Genomic DNA, 27,802 nt, shown 5'->3' on the forward strand with positions numbered 1-27,802 from the left:
CCCTCAACAAGCTTTCAGCCATCCTCGAATGATTCCCCTCCTCTCTTCTGACGGCAGAGCGGTTGTTTCTCAAACAAGCTGGCAGCGGAGACGGCAGCACAAATTTTCCCAGAGACACATGTCACCACAAGTGGTATAAAACTGTCATTACAGTGATTTATTATAATGAACCATGAAAATAGCCAACCAGTGCAGTGTCTGTGAGTCTCTCCCCTCCACACAAACATACACTCACACACACAAATAATAAAAAAAGACAAAGTTGAAGAGTCCAGAGAGGGAAAAAAATAAAATAAAAATAATGCTACAGTCACAGAAACATTCAGCTTTGCCAAGAAGAGCGTTCATATTTACAACCATAGTTCAAAATGGGATGGGAGCGAATTGTACAAGCATAGAAAAGAAAAGAAGCAAATATTTACAACCTGTTCCTGGTGAAAGCTGGAGTAACCACCTATACATTAAATTACACTTTCTACAAATAACCATTGATATTCAAAAATAAACCGCTAACGTCCTACCTGTGGGCGAGACCACTCTGCCTACCTCAGAAGACTACGAGCACTCGTTACACAAAATCTCTCACACACACACACACTTTCCTCCTCTAAGCAGCCATACACCTTCACACGCTGTAACACATGCATACACAAGCACACACACATACATACACGTACATACAAACAAACACACACGAGTGCAGCCTCCCAGGGCGGTGAGGCAGGCTCGCAGAAATGGGTCTTTTCTGAATCTGCAGCGGTGAACAGATATTTGTTGTTAGACAGAGGAATAAAAAAAATAATTGTGTTTTTTTTTCTCTATACAAAAAGCTTTCTCTTTGCTATAATGAGCCACTAGGTTAAAACAAATAAATGGTGTAGAGAGCTGACAACAGACGAGAGAGAAGAGGAAGTGAAAGGAATAACTGACAAAGGAGGAAGAGGAGGAGGAAGGAGAAGTTGGGAGGGGGGGGTATAGGCTGGAATGTCAATTGATAAACAAAGTGCGGGGCCTTACAATGGGAGTCCAAACAAGACACAGAACAGAGAGCTTTCCTCTCCATCACAGGAAGGTTATATAAAAACAAAAAGAGGCCAGAGAGAGAGGGCTATGAGCACCGGGGGGATCGTCCATCTTCATTTTCATACAGTTTGTCTTGAAGATTAGTTCACTGTCCTTTTTTCTAAAATTTTCTGTCCTTGTTTTTTTTTTTTTTTTTTTAAAAAGTACCCTTTTATCCCACAATCTGCTGTTTTTCCACTGGCCATGTGTTCAGGTACATAGAAAACATATCTACAACTTATGGTACACGCCCCTCTCAGGGTGAGTTCTCAGGGGCCGCTGGGGGCCGACAGCAGAGAGGGCGGTCAGTGCCACCCTGTGCTCAGGTACCCCGAGCTGTGGAAGGGGGTCGAGGACGCAGGAGCTCCACGAGTCCCAGAAGGCATCTGGGAGGCAGCGGCGGCCTGGGCCTGGCCTTGTTGAGTCTGTTGGGGAGGAGGAGGGGGAGGTGGAGGCAGTCCAGTCTGCTGAAGGGGTGGGGGGTACGTAGATTGGGGCACTGAAGGATTGGCGGCAGTGCCTGGGTGCAGCATAGCCGGCTGAAACCCCCCCAAGTTCTGAAAGTGGTGGGGCTGCATTGATGGGTTTGTCGAGGGGGCTGGGGGAGGTGGAGGTGGAGGCGGAGGAGGGGTGAGCGACAGCATGGTGCTGCCGCTAGGAGGTTGCTGCTGCTGCTGCTGCTGCTGGGAGGTCTGGCCCTGCGGGGGAGGAGGCGGAGGAGGAGCGGTGGTCAGCATGAGCTGGTGCTGTTGGATGGGAGGCGGCTGCAGGTTGACGTGCAGCAGCGCAGGGCCAGGCATTGGGTGTGGAGGTGGGGGAGGTGGAGGTGGTGGAGCAGCTGAGCTCTGATAGTGAACGCTGTGGGGCAGAGTCTGCATCATGGGCTGAGAACCAGGAGGGTATGGGGACGTGACGGTGGGTTTAAATCCAGGGAAGGGTCCAGCAGGTGAGGCGCTCTGGCTGGGAAAATATGCTGTGGATGCCGGTGGTGCTGGTGGAGGAGGGGGAGGTGGTGGTGGAGCACTCTGTGAGTTGTACTGGGGGAACGGAGCAGGGCCAGTCTGAGCCTGGGGCTGGGGCTGGTTTTGAGGCTGAGGAGAAAACAGCGCCCTCTGGCTGCGGTAGGGTGAGCCCTGAGGCTGAGGCTTGGGAGAGTGGAGGAGGGAGGATCCAGGGTAGTGGACCGGAGACGAGGGCAACGGGGTAGGATGCAGCTTTGTGGGGGTCAGAGGAGCCGGCTTAGGTCCTGCAGGCTTGCTCGGTGGCTGGCTTGTCGGATTTGGCGTCCGAGGTTGACCATCACCGTCTTCCTCCTTCGCTGACCGACTGGGAGGCTGGGCAAGACCACCTGGAGAGCAGGGCTGAGAGGAGAGGGGCAAAGTCAGACACTGGTTGAGAACTAGCTGAGAGTCGGATCTTTCTCATGTCAATCAAATGTTATTTGTGAAGCAAATAGTACAACAATTTGAGACTAATGCGCATGAGAAATTAAACCATATTTCAACCAATGAAACTGATTAAAAACACAGTAACAAAACTGATAATAGAAAATCACATCAGCAGCTTTTTTGACAACTGATTAATCGTCAGTTTTTAAATGATTAAAATTATCTCTAGATAATTACATAATAAAGATGTCTATAGAGGCAAAACACAAATCCAACAAACTTAATACTTAGATTAAATTCACACATTCATGACCATAAAGATTTCTAATCATGAGCCAGAGGGTAATGATGACTCACTGCGTGGGTCGGGGTCTTCTGAACGCTGGGCGATGGACAGTCTCTCAGTGCGGGTGTATCGCCACCCTCTGTCTCACCATCTACAAGAACAGAACAGTGTAACAAAGAAGTAAGAATGACTGACAGGTGAAAATACCTCTTCGTGCAGAGGCCTCAGACTCTGTGTCAGTGTTATTCTCACCTGTGTCTTTATCTTTGCTGAGCAGCAGAGCTCTGTGGTAGCTCCGCTCTCGGGCCTGCTCCACAGAAGTCGACGACGTCCTGAGGAGAGACATCGGGACCATTACAATTAAGTATATGCATCAAATATATATATAGAAGGCTTATAAAGGCCTGATAATAATTTATTATATAATATATATGGTCCTTAATATGACACAAACTCACTGTATTTTTGAGAGCACATACCACTGTCCTTCTCCCCCTTCCTTCTCTACTTTCTCTCCAGCACTCTCTGCCTCCTCATTTGTTTGGGGGTCCTTTACAGGGTTGGTGGTGGCGTTGGTGTTGGTAGCGGTGTTGCAGAGAGCTGTGGGAGCAGGGGGTAGAGGAGGCTCACTGGTGGTTTCTAGAGCAACAGGAAAGGCGTCCACGGTCAGAGGCGGCACGGTGGAAACAGGAGAGCTGCACTCAGTCTTGGAGCCGCTGCGGCGAGCTTCTCGTTGACGTTTTCTGTACTCTAGCAGGGAAACCTGGGAAGATGCAGAAGCTCGAGGTCATTCATGATCAAAAGGCAAGTCTGACATCAAACCATTAGATGGCAGCATTTGGACAATCACTGACACAAAGGGCAGTATACGTGCAAGTCGATGTATTTCTTGGGATCACATTGCCAAGAGTGACTGAAATTTTTTATCTACTGCTCAACAAGTCAGTAAATTATTAGAACATTATTCTGCAAATGTACCTTTTTCTTCTGTGGAGGGTTCTGTGCTGACCCTCCTACCTCGCCGGGGCCATCCCCGTTCAGCGAGCGCGAGAAGCCGAGTGAACTTCCCTCCTCAGAGCAGGGGTAAAAGAGCTGCCCCTGGCCTTCACTGAAGGGGGCCTGAGAGCCAACCAATGAGCCTGTCCCTGCTGTTGGCCCTGCTGCAGTCCCAGCTGCAGCCTCGGGCCTGAAGGGAGCTGCCAGAGGCTCCAGGGTGTGTGAGGGGGTGAGGTCCCTTAAGTTTGAGTTGACTGGGGAGAAGTTCAGGCCAGCTGGTCCAGTCGGGCCTCTCTCTGGGCTTTTTATCCAGCCGGGAAAAGAGGAAGCACATGTTTCTGCAGATGAGGAAGCCTCGTTACTGCCTTCCACAACCCCACCTTCGGCCCTGTCCTCTCCGCAGTCCACAGACTCCGCAGCTGGAGGCTGTGGACTCTCTGGAACTGACACCTTGGCTTCTGTCGGGAGACTGTCTGAGCTGGGAGCCCTGATGCACGGAGACGAGACCAACGAAGGGGGGCGATCGGCCTGGGAAAGAAGGGAGGAATCAACATTCGGTGACTAAAACTCAATATCTCCACAATAAGACCAGGGGTAGGGCGCCTCTGTCAGGCCATATGGCAAAAATCTATATCATGAGATGGAGCACAAATGATTATCTCTGCTGATGAACTGAAAATGAGAAATACTAATCAAATTTCTGGCATGATCAATAATCACTGAACACTAACTGTTGTGAGCAGTATTTCCTGCTGTGAACTCTACTCACCTCTTGCACACTGGGTTTCCGGCTGACCTCTGGTGAGCTCTCCACTGAAGATTCACTCTGCGAAACCAAAAAAACACATTTACTCATCCCAGTTCTTTTACACATGTAAACACAGATGCAACCTTCATGGGGTCTTCCATACAGACAGCTTTACCTCCTGAGGGGCACTAAGTGTCTGTGTTGGGGTACTGGGCAGGGGCTCTGTACTTGGCTCTTCTGTTCGGGGACGTGGTGGGGTAGCCAGTAAGACGGGTGTTGCGGGTGTCTCCGATTGGTCTGCCCTGGTGGGCGTGGCACAAGGGGAGCCGTAGGGCGTCGAGCTCTCGGACATACAGGCATCTAATGGACTCAACCGTCGCTTTTTCAAAGGTGTGGGCAACTCTGAAAGAAGCAAAATGGTGTTTTTCTAAGTTTTTAACCAAGAGCCTTTTGCATACTGACTTTTGTAACTTAGTGCTGGCTGTGCAGTCCTCAGACATACCTGGTAGCGAGCAGGTCCCATTGTAGGGTAGAGGGCTATCAGAGTCTCCATTAATGGAGGGGCTGAGAGGACCCTCACTGGGCATGAGGAGGCTCGGTCGTCTGGCTGGGCTGGTGGAGCCCTCCTCCTCGAGAGCCTGCTTCAACCACCGCTGTAAGAAAGAGAAGATGTTTAGTAACTTGAGTAAAAAACGTCACAGCAGCTAAATACGAGCAGCCCTTTCCCTCTTTTTGATATGAATTTAGCACACTGGTAAACTTTTACATGTAAATTTTTAGTACCAAAGTATCGAAGCCAAACAGGAACATTTCTAAAGCAGGACTCTGTACCTTCTTGCAGGAGCCTGTGGTTGGCGGCGTTTCTGGCAGTTCTCTGGATCGCCGTCTCCCTGTGGGGACTCCAGGAGTGGTGGGGCTGCGGTTTGCCAGGAATGGGGACGAGAAGCGGACGTAGTGTTTGGGCGTGCTGTAGACCTGTGGCGAGCAGGCCATACCCGGTAGGGCGTTCAGCTGTGTGGCGAGTACTTCGGGGTCGCTGCTTATTCTCAGTGGTCTCTCTGGGGCCGGCTCTGGGGTTCGCACTGCACCACGGTCCTGCTGCTTCTCTCCCACCCACTCACTGACAAAGTGCTGTTGAAAATTGTAAGCCCATGAAATAAGATCAAAACAAATATAAAACAGTCAAGGGTAGTTGCCCGCGCAGACATAATAATGTAACTGTACCTTTTTAGTTTTGAAGTTCTTGCTCCCGGTGCGGTTTCTGTCAGGCGCAGGTGAGCTGCTGTGCGGAGGGCTGGTGTCCGGGGCTTGGGAAGAGATAGCCTCCGGCTCTGGTGCAGTGGGGGTTTCTCCTTCAGGGGCTTCATTGGTCAGGGGCTCCACAGACTCAGCTGGGGAGCCTGGGGGCAAGTCAGAACAGGTGCTGATGGTGCGAGCTCGCCTGCGCTGTTGGCCGATGTGTGTGCGGTTTCTTGAGAAACTCTTCCTGTTTCTTGAACCTTTGACCTTTGCCGGCTTCAGTCCTGGCTCCTCTTTCACCTCCAGAAGTGGCTATGAGAGAGGACAGTGGAGTATTTATATTTATTAAAACAATACAATGCTTAACATGCTCCCACAAGCATGTTCCTCTTTGCTTACTAGTAACAAATTTTGTCCTGATAGTATGAAATTAATGGGATTTTTTTTTTGATCTGGCCAGTTATCAATCATATCCAATGTTTTTTTTAAGTCTGTTTAAAAAATGATTTAAAATTATTTAGCCAAGGATAACAGAACACAAGCTACTTCAAAAAGGGGACCTGGCTTCTGTTTGCTACTGGTCAAGTATTTATGTCACCCAACATTCAAAAGGAAACCAAACAAGGAGGCTCTTGTGTGTCTGTGCTCTCACCTGCATGACAGCTGGAGAATCTGCTGTCTCTGGCGTAGCTGGAGGCTCTTCCTTGATGTCACTGCGGCCCCCAACCTCTGACTTGACACTACCAATCCGCTCAAGGGCCTGCTCCCTGCGTTTCTCCCTCTTCTCCATGCGGGCAAAGGCTTGCAGGATGGCCTCCATCTTCCTCTCTTCTCGTGTCTGGAGAGGGTTAATTGTGGGGTTGGGAGAAGGGGTGAAGGGGAGGAAGAGGGAGCACAGGCATTAGTCCATGTAGTACTACTCCACCACAGAGCCGCAGAGGTGGTGATACAACGGGTTGATGTGTGCTGCACAGAGAAAGCCTTTCTAGCTGAGTGCCGAGTGCAGAGACAAGTGAGAAAGTGACCCCTCGCTTGCACAGTCAGAGAAACAAAAAGGAGAGAAGGTCAGACAGAAGCGACAGGAAAATGTTGCGAGGTTGTGTAAAAAGTGACACCAAGAGGTTGTAATTTAGCTCGTCTAACGTGTTCATGTATGCATAAATCCGCCACTAATTTTCCCCAGCTCTGTATATGGAAGACGATGGCTACCTCCACCAAAATCAAAGCGCTCCACCTTCAGTCAGAACAGCCCTTTGAAAGTAAATTCATACCACGAAAGATACTGAGACAACACACGTATTTCTGCTAAGGTCAGACTGAAGACTGGTGTCTGTTAAGACGGGACAGTTAGTACGCAGGTAGAAGACGTCTCAGAGAATTTGGGGGTGGGTGGGAGGGGCTGGTAAATGGGTGGAGTGGGGTTGGCTATGTATGGGTCCTTTACCTCCTTGTGTTTCAGTCCCTTCCAGCTGGAAGCCGCCCCGACAGGGAGATGGGACTGCTCCGCTGGGTTGGCCTGAATGTTCAATAAAGAGACAGCCCAGTTTAGAAGAGACATGTCCCCCCTAAACAAGGCTTCACAAACACTGGACACATCTGCACTAGTGACTCTAACTTCCTGGTGGTATGTCAGGTGCTGCAGGTGTTACTATGTAATATCCTACTACAAAGCAAACACAACACAACTGACACGACAAAGCTGTCTAATATTAGTGTAACTTACTCCTGATGACATCTGAGTTAGAGGTATTTTCTCAAATAGCTGATGTTTTTACATCTTTGTAGTTCACACCTGTCAAACCACTTCAGGTGTTTCCATCCTTATAATAACTCCTCAGCATATAAATCACAATACAAGCTTACTGAGGCATCTTTAAACTGCACAATTGTGGGCTGCCTGAGATGAAAGTTGACAGTACTGGGAGAAAAATGGTAAAATGTTTGGTTGTCAATCCAAAACAGTGGTCCTAGATCACACTGTGAAACATTCACACACACAAGCAAACCTAAAACTGAGGAGGTTTGTGGGACTCAAAAAGAACTATGGAGCAAAGTTTATCATTTTTCCATTTTATGATGTAGAGCTATAATACATCGAACAGTCGCACACACCTCAAGCTGTTATTGTGCAGTTAGACAAAGACTGTGCTCAAGGTTTTATTTGACCGATATTGCATGTGACATGCAAGAAACTTTTAAACAAGAAACAATTGTCACACGGTCTAAAGGCGCTTTAAATTAGGACAATTATATATTCTCAAGAAGTCTCCACTTCTCATCTGCCGTATAAAAACCTGTCAATTAGTACATCACAATACAAGCTTCTTATCCTACAAAAAACTTTGTCTCTAACTTTACTTGTCTCATAGCCATGTAAAACACAGAACACAGATTTGAAGCATAACTAAGCAAAAAACGGCCACTAGTAAAACCAAATCCAGCCTACACAGCCAAACGTTCGGTTAGGGAGCCATTACACAAACAGCCAGGATATGCCTTTTCAACCAAGAGGCGCTTCTGTTTAAGTAGGCAAGATATCATGCCAGCACACACTGATGTTATCTCCCCCGCGCCTTGTCGCGGCATGGATTTACAACACCCACATGCATCTACTATGCTTGTGATTGTCGGTGTGTGTGAATGCATGCTTCTTTGCTCCAGCAGCAGAGCTCTCTCCTGGGCCACATTCCATAGAAAGCAGCCTATTGGATCTCCCAAAGTCAATGTGGCCCTGGCAACAAGGCTGTACCCTCTGCAGCCCCTCCTCTCTCCCTCTCTTCCCTCTCTGCCCCCCCCCCCTTTAACCATCAATCCCTCTTTGGCCATTAGCAGAGCTGTATGTTGGCCAAAGATGAGTCAGCACTTTACACCTTGGGTCCACCGTGTGAAATGGAGCTGACTGCAGGGTAATTTCCAGAGTGTGTGTGTGTGTGTGAGTATAGTGTACCACGCTCGCTTGTGGGTGTTTGATCTCATTGCTCATGGGCAGAAGGCTGTTTGGCAGGGAGACAGAGTGGTTGAACCAGTAATAGGCCATTCGTGGCCACAATGAAGGTGAGAGCAGTGTTATACTCAAACTATAATGCACACTGGGGGATCGTTTCAAGATGCGTGACGACAATATTCTGGTTTCGTTCCCACTGACAGGAGATGGTGTTGCAAACGAGGCAATGTGGCACTGGAGGCCCATTCATTTTCTCATATGGTGACAAAATTAGACAAAAAGGAGGAAAATAAATGACACACAAGCACAAAGCCCCAGTACTGTGAGAGAAAGAAGAGGGAAGTTAGAATTGAAGGAGGGAGAATAAAAAACCCAAATAGGACTGAGCAAAACAGCAACAGGGGCACTGACAATGGTGGGAGTGCTAGCAGTAGACGAGTGATGAAGAGGAGGGTAGGTTTTAGGAAGAGAGGTAGAAGACAGCTGCTCCTATCCAAGCCACAGCTTCCGTAGCAGACAAATAGTTAAGTCCCGCCCAGAGCGACAGGGGACATTTTTATTTTTGCTCTTTCTGCTGGGTGGCTGCATGGCAAAAAAAAAAAAAAAAAAAAAAAAAAGCTGTAGCCCCTAGCTTGGCACACTTACCATCTTCCTCCTCCTCTCTGCAATCTGCTCCTCTGACTCCATCTCTACTTCATTGCTAACGGAGGTTTTGTCTTCTAGATCCTCATATAACTCAGGATCCTGTAAGAGGAGGGGAGAGTGGGGTATGGCGCTTTATCATGGCTCATCATTCAAGTCTGGCTACAGACTAGAGGGAGACAGGTAAGAGTGGAGGAGAGGGGAGGTGAGGGAGAGAGGGAGGGGCAGGGGGGAGTAATCTGAAGAGATATTGGGGGGGCGGGGGGCGGGGTGGGGTAACTCTGCTTTTTCTTTTAGTGGTCAGCCTGTGCACAAAACACACCTGCTCCAAACTTGTCTTTGGTCACACACAGTGGCCTGTTCAGAAGTGATGGTTTAAAACAGGAGCCTCTTACAGAGTGAACGCTGTAGCAGCTGACATATTGCGTCCTGCCTTGGGTTTGAGCATATGGTTGTTACAGCGACGCCTTTCATGTATTAAGATCCTTTTCTGGCACAACTCTGAAAAAGACTTTCACATTTCTTACCTCATAAAGCTGTGTGACACAATGGACTGGTTTCTAAATGGTCAAACACTAAATTTCAAAAAGATTTACAAAAAAAAACAAGATTTCTTTGAATTCAAAATCCTGAATGGACCCTGCTTATAAAGACTTGGCAAGTTAAAACTGCTATTCTGGAGCAGATGATACTTTAAAATTCTGTTGCAGTTAACGCCTCAGAGAGAGACGGCGTTCTGATTGTGTACGCCTACACAAAAGCATAACACACTGCAACACATCGCTGCCAGACAAGTGGCACAAAAGTGTCTTGAGCAGTAAAATCTTTATAATGTCTTCAAAATTATTCACTGGGAGGGACGAAAGTGAGTGCATAAAGGGATGGTGGGAAAAAGAGGGAACTAAAGAGGATGTCAAAGAGTGACTAACGATGGAAAACATGCATAGACCATTTCACAAAGATCAAACAAAACTGCATGCATGGACCACAAGGGTGAATGTATTTTAACAAAAAAAAAAGCCTAACCATGTAACACATGAGCAGTAAAGTGTTAAAGAAGATGTTAAAGAGATTGGGTGCATTTCGTGTGTTGATCATAAAAGTGTGATCTTGCCTGGTTGTTGGAGATGGAGAGCCGGAGAGGAGAAAGTTTTCTCTGCTTGCCGTCGCCCACACTCTTTCCCTTCCCCTCGCCGTCCAAACCCATGTTCTGGTTCTGGCCCTGGTCTTCCCGAGCCGTCTCCTTGTCCTTGCGACTCCCTCGGCGCCGGCCTCCAGAGCCCAGGTTCTCTGTGGGCTCCAGGTTGTGCTTGAGCACCGGACACTCCTGGTTCCCCCTCACACAGGCACAGTCCACCTTGTATTTGCTACACACATTAAGAAAAGAGAAAGAAAAACAAAAGAAGGGATAGAAAAATATGAAGTCAGAAGGTAAAATGATCTTACAGTGCCACTGTGATTCTGCAGGACACATGCTAACAGCACTCCTTATCACTCACCAGCTGCCATAGTCAAAATCAAAGCCAATGGTGATCTCTGTGCCCTTGGTGATAGGCCTCAGTGAGTAGATGTATAAATGCAACATGCCATCTTCAATGACGTGTCGCACCTGAGGGAGGTTCAGCAAAACATTAGTAAAGACTAATGGACGATGGCCACGCACAGTTACAGCATAAATTAGAGCTGTGTTCAGGTTAATCAAAAAACTGTGAAGTTCAGGTATCATTCAATTATCAGGATGTCTGCTCACTTCAGAATTGGGGGTGCAGGAGCGACGGATGAAACGTGCTTCGTTGCCGAAGCTGCGAGCGTCCACACACATCTCCAGTCCATCGAATTTAGAATAAAATAATACAAACGGGTATGGCCTAAAAAAAAGACAACAAATGAGGTCAATGCATGAGTGGTAATAATTCAATAAAAACACCACAGTGTAATGAACTACACAGCCTAGCTGCCAATCACTTTTTCCCAGGGCACTTAATATTGGTTAATTTGTTTGACCTGCATTAAAAAAAAAAGACGCGGCCGCACTCAATTTAAATTCATAAGACACAAATCCAAGGAGAAATTCTTTTGACTGGGGACTAGCAGCCTGACCTCTTGAAGAAGTATCCATTGGCCTCAAACTGCTGTCGAAGCATGAACTTTCCCCTGTACTCAATGATGAGGGAGTCTGGGGCCAAGTCTCGCACCGCCTTGAGGATCTTCTTGTTCTTCTGAACTTGACTCTGGAAGAGAGAGACAGCCACACATGAGTACAGAGTCTGGACAGGCCGCACATTAAATTACACTGAAATCCAGTTTTACAGTCTGCTGGAAGACTTGGGAGACTAAAGGCTGAAGGGTGGATGTGTTTGGACATCAATATATAGTTAAGACTCTAAATGACGGTCTATATGCAAAATTATACCTCCACAGGTGGTTTGAAAGAGGCTGGATGCGTGTTGTATGCCAGGCTCTTGCCGTCGCCTTGCTCTTTAACACGCAACAGGACCTGGACGTCCTCACTGTACTGATTGCTGCTCGCCTCCTCGTAACGCTCCATCCACGTCTTGATCTTGTTCTCCCACAGAGACGGGTGCTCTGTTGGCTCCTGCTCTGGAGCTGCACCCTGAAAGTAAGAGTGCAGTTCTTGGTACATACAGTACGGCTCTGGTTTTGACAGAAAACCACGACAGGACTCAGTAGACAGCGGTTGTGTGGTGCTTGTGTGAGTTTACCTTTACTCTGGAGGACTTTCTGGACCCCTCTCGGAAGGCCTGTCATACAATAAAGAAATTGAATCTTTAATGTGACTTGAAGTTCAAGCATATAATACATAATGTGCCTTTCCTAGTTTCATTATTAATTAATGAGTCAGTGCTGACCTTCTTAGCTCGGGCAGAGGATGCCGGAGGCTCCTTTTCACCACTCTTTTTACGTTTTTTATCAGCCTGTTTATTGCCAAGGCGCCCAGTAGTCAGGGTGATGGTGGTTGGCGTGTGTTGAAAGGTGGAGTACAGCTCAAGCGGCACCTCATCTCCACTCTCTGTAGCACTGGTGTCCCCATCTGAATAAGAAAACAAATGCAAGAGTGATTAGGAGAGTGCTGAACAAAGAACCGTACTATGCTATAAAAAGCTACAACTGCTGCAGGCAAAAAAGAGCTAGCTGAATTACAATAACAGGAGATAAGGCATGTTAGAGCATAGATTAGAAAGACACAGTCTACAACTTGTCCAGCAGGTGTCAGTGTGTCCCAGGCTCAGGAGGAACAAAATCTGGATGAGCCTGCAGGGGGAGGAGGCTGTGCCCCGACACAGCCTACAACCTGCGCTGTTCACTAACAAGCTGGCCATTTACTGCAGCGAGGAAACCAGTAAAAGCAGAACTGAAACATCTATGTAAAGCCTCTCACAGAAAATTTCTCATACCTCATTACTTGCACTGGGGAATGAAACTCTCAAAAAAAATGGCGGTATTTGGCAGCATATGTGCTATATGTGGTTTACCCAACTTATTTTAAGTCAATATGACTTTTGATTTTTTTTTTTTTTGATTTATTTATTTATTTTTCAACGTAAACTAAACCACAAGGTTCTGAAACACTCTTTACTGAGACTAGAGCCTGTATATGCATCTATGTTGTTTGCTTACCAGACAAACATTCTCGTTTCCTGGTCTGCAGCAGGATGGCCCTCTCTCTATCCAGGTGTCGTGGTTGGCAGCGTTCACACAGGTAGGTCTCAGGAATGTTCTGCCTGTCAATGCCCATGCAGTCTATATGCTGCCAGGCACTGAGAAAATCGCAACAAAAGGTTTTTAATAAACGTTAAAGTCATTGTTTAAAGTTGCTTTAATGTTAACAACAAGTATGATCTCAGAAGCCAGCTCTGAGTCACCAACTATCAACATCAAGATCATACAAAATATCTGATAGACAACAGAATAATATTACAACCCACACGCTTGAATGGATGAAAAAAGCCCTGAGTCAGGACTAGTCAAGGCGTGTGAATACTTGTGTAAACTAGGCTCTTTACCTGCACTTGTCACAGCAGATCATGTAGCCATCATCGTGGGTGAAGCCACAGATGCAGCGGGTTATGTCAGCCCCATAGCTGCCATCCTCTGAGGTGCTGAGCGTGGTGCCCCTGGATGCTTCGTCCTGGCCTCCTGGAACAAACAGCCCTCCCTCTCCTTGTCGGATCAACATGGAGGGGGGAGGGGAGGCCGGCGGCGTAGGTGGGGGCCGTGCCCCATAGTTATGGTCCTGATGGAAGGATGGAAGATATGAGGGTCATGTGGTGCATATAAATGACACAAAGAAAAATCACCAACGATTAAAACTAAGCATATGGGAAAGGACAACAATTTCCCACACGACTGCAACCAGTGAGTTTTTTCATTATCACTTATTTATCATTTGATAGTTTGGTTTGCACAACAGAAAACAGTATTAAAAAAGTACCAATCACAATTTCCTAGATTCACAATTTCACAAAGTTGTTGTCATTAAATGTTTTGTCCAAATGTTTTAATCCAAAAACCACAAATACTTTAACTTACCATAGTGTAAGGCAGGGAAAAGCAATAAATTCTCACATTTGAGAGGCTAAAATATTTGGCATGTTTGCTTAAATAATGACCTAAATGATTAATTGGTTATAAAAATAGCTGCTGATTAATGCAATTCTAATTTCCTATATCAGAAAAAGATTGATGAAGATAGTCCACTCCAGGTCAATGTTCTATTTCTGCCTAAATGGGAGTTAGTCAGGCCACATTGAATGATAAACAGAAAAGGAGGGTTTAAAGTATGTAGGTTATTTGTAAGAGAGTGAGAGGAAACTGTGTGTGTGTGTGTGTGTGTGTGTGTGTGTACTCACAGCGTAAGGCAGGCCAATGTAACTGTGGGAATGGTGTGAACTGCTGCTGTAGATCTGGTGTGGGTAGCTGGACTTTTCCACCACCACAGGGCTAGCCTCCACCGATTCTGGTCTGTTGGGCAGCAACACAAACAAAGAACACACATTACTGTAGAAAACTTGGATAACAAGGTTACGCAGAGTAACTCATGCATTGTTCCCTTCCAACAGTGAGAGGAAGTGTGTGTGCGTCAAGAAGGCTTAACAGGGAAGCAGGGTGGCTACTGCTGATGACACAGAGGCAAAGTGGGCAGAGAAGGAGTCTGGATACATGCTATGCCAATGACAGGCACATAGTCAGGGGCCGTAGAACTGCTACTGCAAATTCAGTAAAACCTTAGCCTGACAACTCAGGCCTGAGAGCCAGACAAATAACAGACAGAAAGGGTAAAACAAATGATCTTTTCTCTCCTGAAGCCACATCGCCAAGGCAGACCAGGAGCATTTACTTGTGAATTTTTACAGATGTCTTTGAAACGCCTCACATGCAGAATATCAGTAGACGGTAGCTCGGCAGCCGCACAGACAAGACTCAAGTCCCGACTCAGTTACGGCAGCACACGCAACTCAGACAGATGCGTGGCGATAAAAAGTTTGTTTGGAAAGAATTAAATAAGGCCTTCATATGTAAGGTTTACCTAAGTTGTATTTACCTGGGCGGGTCTTACTCTATCTGGGCAGGCTGCCCAAGTAGAGCCCTACATGTACCTGTACGTAACCCTGTATGTATGTGAAAGGCTACTGACAATCATGTCCTACCTCCCATTCAGACGAAACAACACACACAGTCATTTCTTCAAGCTTATTCATACCAAACCAGTAAATTCACTTTTCTAAGGATCGTGGCGCAGCTGGGGAGAGAGCCTGTTTGGCAGTTTGAGACCAACCCACCCTTATGACACGATCAATCTATTCTTCAGTTGCTGAGAGGGAGGTTCTAGAGGAAGAGGGAAGTGGAACTGGGCAAACAGATGGCATGAGACAAGACAATCAGGTATGAACAGGGACGAAGAAAGGAGGACTTAAAAATATGAGGAGGGCCTGAGCGCTACAATACAAGCAAGATGCATTTGAGATAAAGGGAGAGTTTAAGGTAAGGTGCGGTACCTATTCATAGTCAGATATCCACATGTGTTGCTGGTTCAATCATGTGAAAACATCACTTGATTCCCCTCTTTTCACAGAAATCTGCTCCAAGGTCAAAGAGTCACAAAAACCACCAAAGAGTGCATGTGGCAGCTGGTGAGATTGTTTTCCTCTCTGCTCTTTCTATCTCTAAACACTCTATAGACATAAAACAAAAGGACACTTCACACCAAGTAACTTTATGAAGGCTACTGCCAGCAAGTTTCCGTGAACAAGGCAAAACACATGGAGAAAAGCTCACCAAGCAAACTGGACAGCCTCTCAGGTACACTGGATAAGATGGGTACAACAAACTAAAAGACTGAAGGGACTCTGAACAGGTCATGCAGCGTTTCTGACTATGTAACACTGTTCAGCTTTGCTCACACTGTGACTCCATAACTGACATATTTTGAAACCCATACTCAGAAAAGAACAGTGACAAGATCAAGCCCCCATTAGGAGATATGGGTAATAACCAAGTAGCTGGAGCAACTGTTAATGACATTACTAAAATGTTAAATAAAAGAAACACATCCCTCCCTAGGTCCTTCCTTTTCCTTCCTTCCTCCCTCCCTTGTCTAAAATCTCTTTTCTAAGTAAGTCCCATGGTAAAGCGGTGATACGGTACCTGTTTGAGCCCTTCTCAGCCCTTTTGCTCTTGTTGCATGCCTTAAGAGCACTGTGCAACACTTCCTGTGTGTATTGCCGCTCAAGTATTCTCCGTCAAAGTGAAAACGTAAGTGCATGCATGAGGTCTGGAGGCGGACCCAGGGTAAGGTGTGTGTGTGTGTGTGTGTGTGTGTGTGTGTGTGTGTGTGTGTGTGTGTGTGTGTAGACAACAGATTAACTGCCACACAGACAACTTTGTCTAAACGTTCAAGTGTGCAGAAAGAGCCTGACTTAAAAGGTGGTGCCAAAATTCAAAAGCCATACTTGAGAGTGGGCAGTCGGTTCACTAGCTTTCCCCAATTAATCATTAACAAAACCAAAGTCTACACTTTATAACACAGGGATTAAAGATCTGGTTGAGGCATGTATTATTCAGGGGTTAAAGGAGGAATTTTTTTTAATAGGTTAAACAGAATTTCCATTTCACACTTTCAGTTTGACCTACCAGTGAATCAGTGAGAGAGACAGAGACTGAAAGGACACACAACAGAGGCAGTGACAGTCAAAGACAAACAAGTGAGGCAGCCAGTTCAGCGGGAAGGAAGTAAGCATGTATGTGTGCATAGCTGAAGGGTTTGTGTCATTCATGTCTCCACTCCTGTGAAGTGGAAAGGAGGGACTAGACAGGCAGAGTACACATAAGGTGGAGGGCTGTAGGCCTACAGTCAGGAATGACCATGCTCCAGCACAAACACCTATGGATTACATGATACACATGAAAAGATGAGTGAGAGAAAGATGGTGGAATGAGCAGACTTTTTGGAACTTGCTGTTTAAATTAAGGCGGGAGCTAGATATTCACTGTTTAGAGCTCATAAATGTCAGGTATTTAAGCAAGGAACAGATGTCATTTAAAATGCAGACACCTGCTGAGAGAGGGTGGAGAGGCAGAGTGGACGAGCGTGGAGAAAGGAGAGATCAACAGCAGGAGAGAAAAAGAGCAGCACTGAAGAGCCAGAGGCAACGCCTTCACTCCTAAAGAGCTCCCACTCGCTGCCATGGCAACACTACGTATTCTGTCAGCGTGTGCGCGCACGCCAGGCTCTGTGTGTCACTGTGGACACACACACTGCATTAGCCAACAGCTGGTCACGCTGCTGCAGACTTCAGGGGGATGTGGAAAGGACGTGACGCTGTTTCTCTGGTGAGTAGCCAGCCCCGCTGTTCCAGGCTCGGCTGGCGCACTCACAATACTCCAAAGAGCTGTGTGTGTATGTGCGTGTCCAGCAGCGCTCTGTCCCTCTGGATGGGACCTGCTCAGCAGCAGGTGGAAGCCCCTTTCAAGCTTGTTATCTGCTTTTGAGTAAATCTGCAGCAAGCGATTGGATGCAGAATGTGGACGGACAAAGAGTGAGTGAGAGAGTCCAGGCAAGGGGCTTACTCCTACCCCCGGTGGCAGCAGAGCACCGTGGAGGAGGAGGAGGGGGGTAGGGGGACGCGGTGGGACCGTTTAAGACGCCATATCTATGCGAGGGCCACCTGTCACTCAGGCCAGTGACCATGGCAACAGGCCCTGCGCAGTGCAGAGGCGAGGGAGGGGAGCGAAGTGCAGATACCATGGCAACACAAGCTGTCAGGGCAACAGCTCTGATGAAGGCAGAGGGGAGGGCTCTCCCTCCTTTAAAGAGACAGGAGCCCCTCCATAAGTTGATGACGTGTGTTATTCTTTAGTCATACGAGAACCTCTTGCTTCATTTATTTGACCAGAAAAAGCCAAGGCAATGTCCTTGACAAGACTATAGGAAACAGAGAGGAGGGGCAATAGGAGGCTTGTTGCCATGGTTCCATGCACCATTTCTGCTTCACTGACCGAATGCAGTGTACACATGTGCAAACATCAAGCTAGACCATTAGAAGAGAATCAGGGAAAATCATGTTGTGTACTTCTGTACTTCTGAATGCACACATACATCTTCATTCTGGGCTTACAGCCAGTTTCATATGGGCAGATGTAGTTAATAGCTGAACACTGAGAATGTCTATGTGATGAGCAATAGCTGAGTGCAAGTATAATCAATGGCAAGAGAGAATTGTCCATTAGAGCAGACACTAGAGGGGGCCTGCTTCCATGGAGTGCAAATTCCTTTCCCATTAATGGTAACTTTGTAAACGTGGGAGAGGAGATCTATGTAAAAAGAGAGAATTGAATCAAGCCACACAGAGAAGAAAAAGATGGCAGAGCTGCAGTCATTATAGAGGGCATGTTGGGGCATATACAAAGGAGAGGGGCACAGTGGAAATCATATTACATCAACTGAGGTGTCTAGTGCATGTGAAGAGGGGTGAGAGATGAGAACAGAGGCAGAGAAGAGGTGAAAGGATTTGGAGAGATGAGAGAGAAAAAAAAGAAGAGTGAAACTGAGAATCAATCTGGCAAGGACAAAGGCCAAAGATCGTATAAAAGAATGAAAGAGAGGAGGAAGTGAGAAGGCATAAAAAGGTGTCAGGAGTGAAGACTTGTGTTCGTCGGTGTTACTCACTCTGAGCCTGCAGCCATGTCCAGGTATGAGGTGTCTGCTGTGTCCACCCCTACTGGGATGACTATGCTCATGACGTTCTCTGCTGATCAGTTCTTGTCCTACTGAGTCCAGAGAATGGGAGTCCAAAACACTGAGGCATGCCAGCCACAGCAGTCATTGCAGACATCTAAGTGCATCCACAAGGCCTGAACATGTAGGAGAAGACAGGAAAAAAGTAGACAATGGGGAGGGGAAAAAAAGACAATTAGTATTGTGCAGTAGCATCATTACTAACATAACCTGATGATCACCTCAACAATGTGTCATTTCTTTCATTCCAAGAACAAAGCACCTGCAAGGCTGCTGCATCTACCAGACCCGAAATTACACATCATTGTGAAAATGGGGTATTTCCAGTACACGTTAATGCATGATTCATACTTTCAGACCAAGAGGGGTGTTTAACAGGGAAGTGTTTGAAAGGAATTTCCCCTCTGAAGCTTGAGGTGTTAACTGATGAAAAACGAGAGGATACGATACTGTAAGGTGAAGCCTGAGCGGCTGCTGTGAACTGCGCAAAAGCGACCTCTACACACTCTCTGCCAGGAATGCAGAGGGCTGCACTGTAAGAAAGCTCCCACAAAGGGGAGCAAGAGAACACTGAGCAGCCAGCCGCCATGAAAGGAGGCAGGAAAACGCACACAGGACAAAAACACACAGAGGCCATTTTTCCCCCTTCGACGGAAGAGGACTGCTCTATTCTAAGCACTCGCACACTCATCCTGGTAAAAAGACACATACACAAAATCTTTAACAATGCAATTGTGAGTGCACACATTTTCTTGACAGGAAAGCTCATGTTTTCGTCATTGCTACTGTTAGCATTTCTAGTAATACACATGGAAAAAGCTGCTGTAAGATCACATCATCGATTACGTTAGGTGCCAGGCAATGAACCCTTTTAGTTCCCAGGTAGGAGTTTGATTGGATTAATAAATGAAACACTGGACATAATATCGATGGGAATATTAAGCCATGTATTTGTGTCTGATGTGAATCCAGACGAGAGCATATGTCAGTGTGGCTGCCCCTGATACAGAGAGCTCTGTTGATAAGCGGGATTAGTGGGAGGGACAGATGCCGAGACAAAATAGGCTGGAGGTCACACCTCCGCCTGCTCATGCACACTGGGGCCAAACAAAGGCTCAGATCTCGGCTCGGGGTGTAGATGAGAGAGGGGTTACAAAGCAAGGATGTGTCATGCACAGAGTAGGGGCATACTTCACACACTTAGCAAGCAACAACAAACCGTCACACCAAAACCTGTCTCTGCATGCCTATGAGGTATCAGCCCATTCTGGCCTAAGCATGTCCTCTGGAGCACACACACAAATACATGTCTTCACACACGTACTGTCTCTCTCCAGGAAAACTGTATTTCATTACCAGCTGTCAACTCTGACAGCACTGCTTCTTTCAAGGAATCTCTCATAGTTCTCATAGGCAATAACAAAAGATTTTTGAATTTCAGTAATTTCAGTCGCTAATTCACCCAAATGCACCATTTGAGCCAGCAGGACTGGTGAGAGGCTCACAGACATGACAGCTGTCAGCTCCAGGCCTAATTAATAGGAGGAAGAAGACCCCTGTGAGTCTGTGTGTCAGCCAAAGCTACTGATGGGATCACTTTCCAAATTCTCCTCTGATTGTGCTGCACCGACTGGTTTAAACAGCATGGCTATATCACAGACAGGGGCATTTCATGATGGACGCTGATGTAACCAGAACACTCTCTTTCAACAAGGATAGGGCAGTTTGCCAAAAACACTGAAATGACAAACTCCCCCCCTTCTTTGTATTATCTGAGAGGCCCAGTATGTTTTAGCACTGGTAAATAGCTTCCCTCCAAAGCAGTCTGTCTGTTCCCTTGTCCACTCTTCACTTCATCCAGGGAATCCTGCTGTCACTACTAAGGAATGCACACACAAGCTCACGTTCACATATATACACCCCCCTCCATACACACAAACAGCCAGATAACCCCTAGCCCTGTCCTCTCAAACATTCCTCCATAAGAAGGCTCTCGGAGCGGTGTGCAAACATATTTGCACTGCACTGCAGCCAGACACAGTCAAGACTGACAAAAGACGGGTGGAAAAAAGAAAAACAAGTACAGTACAGCAGCATTCCTGACTAAATCTGAGCTGTGCTGTGACTGCCTCTGCCTGCTCCTCCTACTTCCTCTAGAAGAGATGTCCATCACCCTGGAGAAACGCAGCCAAAGAAAGGAAAAAAGAAAAAACACCACCCCCCTTCCTGTGCCCAGTCACCCCGCCCGGCCGGATTTCTCTCCCTCCTCTGTGCACTTCCTAAATAAACCTGAGACAGCAACGCAGAGCGGAGGGGAAGGGGAGTGTCGCAGACACAGTTCCTAATTACAAGGAGGGTGGGAAGACCATTTAAAGCCACCTTTGGCCAAATCCTCCGCTGTTATGGAAACACTTGAGAGGAGTGAGGGGTGGAGAAAATGGGGAACATGCACAGGGCAGGGCGAACAGAAGAGGGACATACACACAGGAAGACAGCTAGCGAAAGTGGATACTAGTAAAAATGAGCCACAGGATGGAGCGGTTAAGGTTTGCAGTGCGTCTCTTTTCACTAACTGTTCACCTTTCATGTGCTCTCTGAACAGATTTCCTTGCGCTGTAGGGAGCTTTAGAAATCATCCACAGCCCCTCCATTTCAGAGGGCAGCAGGGTGGGGGAGGTGTACATGGGGTCTGTCTGACAGTGACGCTACACAGCCTAGACCTGGGTGGACTCTGGGTGGCGGAGTGGAGCACATAGCGTAACCCAGTCTCTCCTTTCTCCTTCTTCCCTCCCTCAGCGAGGGGACACAGTCACGTCATTGTGTGGGGAATAACTATCCTTTTAAGACAGAACCGCACTGAAGTCAGTGAGGGAAAACCCACACCATCACACTCAAACCATGCCGCTACAGACAACAGCCTCCCTCTCTCCTCAGTTTATTACCACTGCTCTATGTGTAACAGTGTTTTCATTCTTAGTTTCACAGCCAAGTCTGGGCAAATTATGTTTTTCGATAAGTAGGAGGAGCAAGAGAAAATGAGGGATTCCAACTGAATCCCACAGCCCCCCTGCCAAGCTGATGTGACTTCACACCATACTCATTGCTGGCTGCAATGACTCAGCTCATAAACAAATGGATATAACAAACTCATACAAATACAGTCACATATACAGGAAGGATGACCCAGATGGAATGTAGGCCTGGCCCTCTTTTTCATGGTGCCCACAGTGGGACACATTGCATCTGCCCTGTCCTTCATAAATCAGTGTGCCCATGGCTGCTAGCGCTCCCTGTGCACTCAAGCACTGAAGGTGAAGCGATACATCAATACAGCAGGGGGATAAGGATGCGAGTGTCTACACAAGCAATTTTTGTGGCCACAATAGGAAATGTGTTGTTGCGTGTGCAAACCAATACCTCAGACTATAAAGGCCAGCCCACTTAAGAGTCAGATGATGAGGAGACAGTGATGCTGCAGTGTTCATGTCTCCTAACTAGCAACTAGTAAACAATAAAGGCTGAGGGCCAGCAGTGCAGCAGGCTGATGGAGAGACACAGTAAGAGAATCTAGGGTTTCTTTGTGGTTATGTTACATGTTCAGTTCATCCTGGGCATGGCAGCGCCATTTAGGAGCATGTCACGACCTGCTACAAGGGATTGTTTGCTGCTTTAAGACCGTTTACATGATTGCGGTGTTAGAAAAGTGTATGATGTGGTAAAGACAAAAACAGAGTCAAAAAAATCTAAAAAAAAAGTCTGTGCTTAGTTCAAACAGCCAGGGAGTGAGCGAGTTAAAATGAGTAGGAACGGGGTCTGGCAGCAAAGCTGGGGCAGCCCTCCTGTAGTCTGAGTAATGTCTGTTCACGAAGAACCCCTGGGGCATAATCTCTCCATCTCCCTCTCGCTCCTGCTTTAACAGTATCACAGCCAGGCTATGTATGGTCAAGGGTGAGTTCCTTTAAACATTTGTAAATCAGGTAGGTGTACGTTACACTAAAGTATTCGATAAACTTCTTACTGTATCTTTATCTGTGTAGCTGTCCTTCTTAAGGCTGATATGATTTTGAACTTGGGGAGCTTTCATAATTACAGAGTGACAAGCAGGCACATATGCAGCTGGCAGCTAATTACAGCATTTGGGGAATGCAATGTGCAGCTAACCAAAATGTGAACTATGCATGGGTCTACGTGTGAGCGGAGGAAATGGGGAGAGGCTACACAGCATCTACAGGGCAAAACAGTAAGAGCCACTCAGGTCCCATTACAGAAGTGTTTGATGATCAATTTTACGCCTGGACCGCAGTGTTGTTACATCACCAACATCAATGGCACATCCCCTCTTTATTTAGTCTATGCTACTACCCATGAACGCTACTGTAACACAGACACAGCAACAGGAAGAAGGTTAGGGAGGTGTAGAAGGGGCTGCACCCTCAGCAGCGCCAGCCCTTAAGCCACCTGTCGGGGAGGCAGCTCGTGAGTTTAAAGAGGGATCTGTTACGGCCCAGCTAGCAGCACAAAAACAGGTCACCTGAGCCATGGCTTCTTGTCCCAGCTGGGATGTCATGTGACTGTGTTGGGCCCCAGAGCCAGGCAGCTTTGTCTCTGGGTCTCACAGGGTCTGGGTACCACACAAGTGAGATCACTGGAGACCACACCACAGCCACAAAGCTTAGCCTCCACCATGGCGAGGTGTGTATCTGCAGAGACTCATACTTCACCTACACAGAGGTGCTACTGTTTCAGGGAGTTTATTATCTGGAGACAGGGATGAGCACAAAAACAAGGGGAGCTCTTCCAAGTGCAGGAAGGGTGTCAAAGAAAAGGCTGATGGGTTTGTGGCCTCCATCTGCCCTGTTAATATGTTAATACACCAATAAACATCCTGTGCACTTGCTTGACTTCTTTACTATCTCATTCCCTCTGCTGAGTACACTGAAAAAAGAAATAGTTTTGTGCTCAGCTTGTGGCTTTTTGATCATGTGTCAGAGTCTTGGGGTTAGGGTGTGAGGAAAGGTGTGTCATCTGAGACTGTCATGTCTCCTGGCTGCCTAGCAGAGTGCCCTGTCCCTGTGGCAGAGGGGGAGTGGCAGCTCACATCCCGTCACCATCTCTGTCAACACAGCAAGCAAACACACACTTTGCTACGCAAGGCAACCAGGCACACATACAGCCAGTCAGGTATTTACCACTGTCAGCTCCATTATCATGTAGACAGTGGAAAGAAAGAGTGAGTATCAGGGCAGGTGCCTGTGCTCTGTTACAAGGGGATTTTGTGTATTATGTAGCACAGACTGATTAAGCACAGTAAGGCCTTCTTAGTCAGTAAAAACCATCCTCAGAAGAAAAGAACCTTTGCCACTTACTATTATGTGAACCTTATCCACAGGCGGCTGAAATTCATTAAGAGCCTGACCCCCGATGGACAGAAGCTATACAGACCATTCAAGGTACTTAGTAATGTTTATGGTAAGTATGATACAGAGACCCTCTTTTCCCTGCCCATTTACTGTGGTAGTCAGGAGTTTGGAGGCCTGTGACATGCTTTACTCAAATGCACGTTTGTATGATACATCAATTAATCTAACACTGTCGGTCTGCACTGAGGTTGACAACACTCAACTGACATCAACATTATCAGGAGGACAAGAGATAAAAATGCTTCTTGGCAATAGTCAAGAGCAGGCACAGGAATATTTGAGCTCTACAAAGTGCCAAAGTTTGTCCCATGTGGTTATGTAGAGGAAAGGACAGTTGTACCACACCATTATAGAGCTTTAAACGCTCATGGTCTTAAAACTCCTAACTATCCTGAAAACTACTGTTGACTACAGCATTAATAAACATTCAGTTTTAAACATATATCCTATTATGAGATTGTGCTGAGAAAGTCTACAAGGTTTGGATTTGTTGTGATCCATGTTTCTTTTTCTGTTACACATTTTAAATGTCTGTTGTGCAACTGTAAACTTTCATATTAGCATGGAAAACATAAATATCAGCTCAAAATAGACCAAGACATCCCTCATATTTCATGGTGACTAATAAAACTGATGCCATCAACATTTGGGCGCAAAAGCAGGGTTATCTGCATGTGCCTCAAATCTTGAAGTGAAGCAAATATATAGCTGGTTTATGTAAGTGTATGAGCTCATGTACACACAACAAGCAAAATATCCTCCTTAATTTACATTTAAATCTAAATGACTAGTTATTGTCCATGATAACTAACCTATTCACAACCCCCCAGCTTTTCAATAAAACACTGACAGCTTTTCTATCACACTAGAGGGGATTAACAGAAAACGGTAGAGAGAAAATGCAAACCATGAGAGTGGAGGACAGACTACATATTACAGTTAACTCGGTAAAGATCATTCTGGGCAGGTCATGTGTGTGAGGAGCAGGTCTGCAATACATGTATTCTGACAAAGAGTTGTTTGTGTGCTTTAACAAAACTTAATGTTGTCACAAAAAGTATACTGAATGTATTTTTCCCCAAATGCACGTAATTATTGTCTAATTTTCTCTTATAATAATCCTCATGTCCCAACATCCAACATTACATCAAGAAACACAAGCATGAGCCGTGACGCACGTCATAGGGCTACTGTGTTATTCGTTTTGGGAATATGCACAAGAGCATCAGTGATGGTAACTGTGACAAGCCATACGGCGCAGCATTGCTGTAGTATGGTCTAAACTGTTTCACGTTATTGTTATGCCAAACATCACCTAACACAAAAATATATCATGTTGTGTAGTTGCTTCCCAGTGAGTATGTCGGCGCTGCAGTCAGTCCTGCCGATAGGGGTGTGGAGGGTACAACGTTGCTATTATGTTACCACAACTCCCTGGTGCTGTCGCCATTTTCATAGCGCTTTTCTCAGGACGGCGAGACAATCGTGTAACCAGGGGAGCCTCGCCATGGGAAGAAAATCCCCAAGAATGCATTCAATCGCCTCTTTCATACACTCTACCTTAAGTATCACTCTGTCGGTTCAGTCTATGTGTTGTTACCATTAGGTTTTTTTGTGAATTCGTCGAAAGCAGAGCCAGTAAGCTAATCTGCTAGCAATTACGACCAGCAATGGCCTCTCGTAGTGTGTAGCAGGGTAGATTTTAATGGTGTCGAGAGCACTCAAACAAGCGAAGCATGAGGCGCCTTAAAGTTGACTTTTTGTGAGTGTTCAATGGAAAGCGAAGGCAGCACCGTTTAACACAGTGATACCCGGAATCTCTATCAATATTAGGACGTGAATAAAGACCAAAATAAGAGTGGCAGGTAACGCAAAAAAAAAAAAAAAAAAAAAAAGCTAGCGACAGCCAACGGAAGCTAACGGTATAATGCGTAGAGGGTTAGCAGGGTATGCTAGCACCGACACGAAAGAAGTGGATTAATGTTTGGCTCGTCACAGACAGGAAAGAGCGACAACATCAGCGTTGAGAGATAACTCCTCGGGGTAAACGAAAGCCGATTGCACATTCATACGGTAAATTGTTTCAAACCGGGTAACAACAAATTGCGGCAGTGTAGTTCAGCATGGCTAGGGTTGCCGATCGAGATGGAGTTACAAATTGTATGACTGAGACGAGATGCCCAAATGGAACATCCCCTCCCCCACGCTTGCAGCATTTGAACCCAATACACCCTAAATCTAAATTAAGTGATCTCAAAATGTACTATTAAGTTTGATTATAACAAAATAGCAGCCGATACTTCCACCTTTGACATTGGATCTATTCTCGATTCATCTTGCCATAGCTACTTTCTATTCTAAAAGCTCAACAGCCTATGAGATTACTGCGCAATGTAGCTAGGCATCTATGTTATTTTAACAGCTGGTCTTGCTTTGAGTAGACTTGGACATAATAGGCTAAAGACCTTCATATATCTGTGTACATGCATGTAAAAGCTCATTGTTCTCTAGCTTTGAAGAGTGGCACTGTATAGATTTTGATGAACGGAAATAATGCCCCATGCGCTGAGTGAGAAGGATGGGAGCCGCCACCACCACCACGACAAATTCAAGTTTGTAACTAATGCTAAATTTACCGATTTCGTACTGGGTGACAGTGTTGCAAACATTGTGTTCAAGTGAGATACAGCTACGGCGGCAAGGACCTTAACTAACGTACTGTAAATTCACCAGTTGGAAATAGAGCGAGGAGCGTTATAATACGAGGTCACATTATTTACACAAAAACGGGTGAAACCGTGCGCAATATTGCCCGCAGTGTCACTGTGTCAAAGTAAGCATCAAGTGAGTCCCTCTCTGGTCCTGGTTATGTCCAGTCAACATGCGGATAATATTAACAGTCGTATTTTTGAGGACAAGTTCACTGCTGGTAATGTAACTGTTGTTGACTGGCTCTGTTCTAGCAAAAACGTTACACGTTAGGCTGTGGGACGGACATTAATTTAATTGCAGCGTTTTCGTTTTAAGTTACATTTAACGATAATATGTAATTGGCGTTGCTTTAGCTGCGCGGCAAACCTTTAAATAATATTTACCCGATAACTTTGTATGACGTCTCATGTATAACCACACTATATCGAAAAGTCAGAGCCCTGTTCGGTCTGTATCAAGCTAATTTGAGCTAGTAGCATGCGCTAGCTAGCAAGTGGTCTCCTGGCGTTACGCCTTCCAACTTGACACTTACATTAGAACTTACGTCATCTAGATCGCTGTTTTCAATTTTTTGATTGAGGTAAATCTGAACGAAAGGGGACTTGGCACCTACAGATTCTGAACTAACGGTGTTGATCAGCAAACTAGCAAGCTAAACTCAGCTGATACTACAACTACGTTAGCCAGCATCAGCATGATGTGCCTAGCCAGCTAACTAAAGCCAACAATAGCCTTACAGGTCGGATTTGTGCTCACTCTACAACTAACACTTAATGCAGTTTACTTACCGTTTTATGTCCACTCTGGAGGATCTGAATAGCGAATAAGGGGACCTGGGTAAGACCCCCGTCGCTTTCCACACAGCTTCCACAACCAAAACAATACTTCTGTCCACACACTGCGGATCCCTAGCAAAGCTTTAAAATGTTTGTATTTAAACGTGTCCTCTAAAGAGTCCTTTCCTGTGAAAATCCCTTGCCTCTTGTTCTACGCGGGGACACAAATTTAGGCTAGAAATCAACTGGAAACCGTTAAAACTGTGCCTTAGTCAACGGCGACTTTTAGAAATTAGATCCCCTCAGACCAGTCTCTTTTCCCTTTGCAAAAAT

At 46.2% G+C, this 27,802-nt stretch overlaps 1 protein-coding gene across 6 annotated transcripts; it reads right to left on the bottom strand.

Annotated features, from left to right (window-relative positions):
• Window positions 1–131: 131 nt before the first annotated feature.
• Window positions 132–27,802, bottom strand: kmt2e (lysine (K)-specific methyltransferase 2E). 6 transcript variants are annotated; one of them, XM_071502960.1, is made up of 25 exons: window positions 27,482–27,802; window positions 18,493–18,677; window positions 14,177–14,288; window positions 13,331–13,560; window positions 12,945–13,084; window positions 12,176–12,357; window positions 12,029–12,067; window positions 11,719–11,919; window positions 11,406–11,536; window positions 11,056–11,173; window positions 10,805–10,914; window positions 10,420–10,672; window positions 9,309–9,407; window positions 7,164–7,235; window positions 6,372–6,557; window positions 5,705–6,031; window positions 5,312–5,611; window positions 4,983–5,133; window positions 4,656–4,882; window positions 4,502–4,558; window positions 3,715–4,260; window positions 3,216–3,499; window positions 2,989–3,068; window positions 2,808–2,887; window positions 132–2,423 (listed from the first exon to the last, which is right to left on the bottom strand). In XM_071502960.1, exons 2-25 carry the CDS (start codon window positions 18,561–18,563, stop codon window positions 1,368–1,370), a joined length of 5,052 nt encoding a protein of 1,683 aa, XP_071359061.1. In that variant the 5' UTR covers window positions 18,564–18,677; window positions 27,482–27,802; the 3' UTR covers window positions 132–1,367. The 6 variants fall into 6 exon arrangements, with proteins under 6 accessions (XP_071359061.1, XP_071359060.1, XP_071359064.1 ...); XM_071502959.1 differs by having other exon boundaries at window positions 3,195–3,499; XM_071502963.1 differs by lacking the exon at window positions 9,309–9,407 and having other exon boundaries at window positions 3,195–3,499.

The sequence above is a fragment of the Trachinotus anak genome, unplaced genomic scaffold, assembly GCF_046630095.1.
Source record: "Trachinotus anak isolate AG129_WGS33_773 ecotype Australia unplaced genomic scaffold, CSIRO_AGI_Tana_v1 ptg000018l, whole genome shotgun sequence".
Taxonomy (NCBI): Eukaryota; Metazoa; Chordata; class Actinopteri; order Carangiformes; family Carangidae; genus Trachinotus; species Trachinotus anak.

Coding starts and splice junctions, on each gene's coding strand:
- kmt2e (XM_071502959.1), bottom strand. CDS start 18,563: ATGAGCATAGTCATCCCAGTAGGGGTGGACACAGCAGACACCTCATAC. Junction 5,612..5,704: donor AGAACTTCAAAACTAAAAAG/GTACAGTTACAT, acceptor AATTTTCAACAG/CACTTTGTCAGTGAGTGGGT. Junction 3,500..3,714: donor ACCCTCCACAGAAGAAAAAG/GTACATTTGCAG, acceptor GCATCTTCCCAG/GTTTCCCTGCTAGAGTACAG.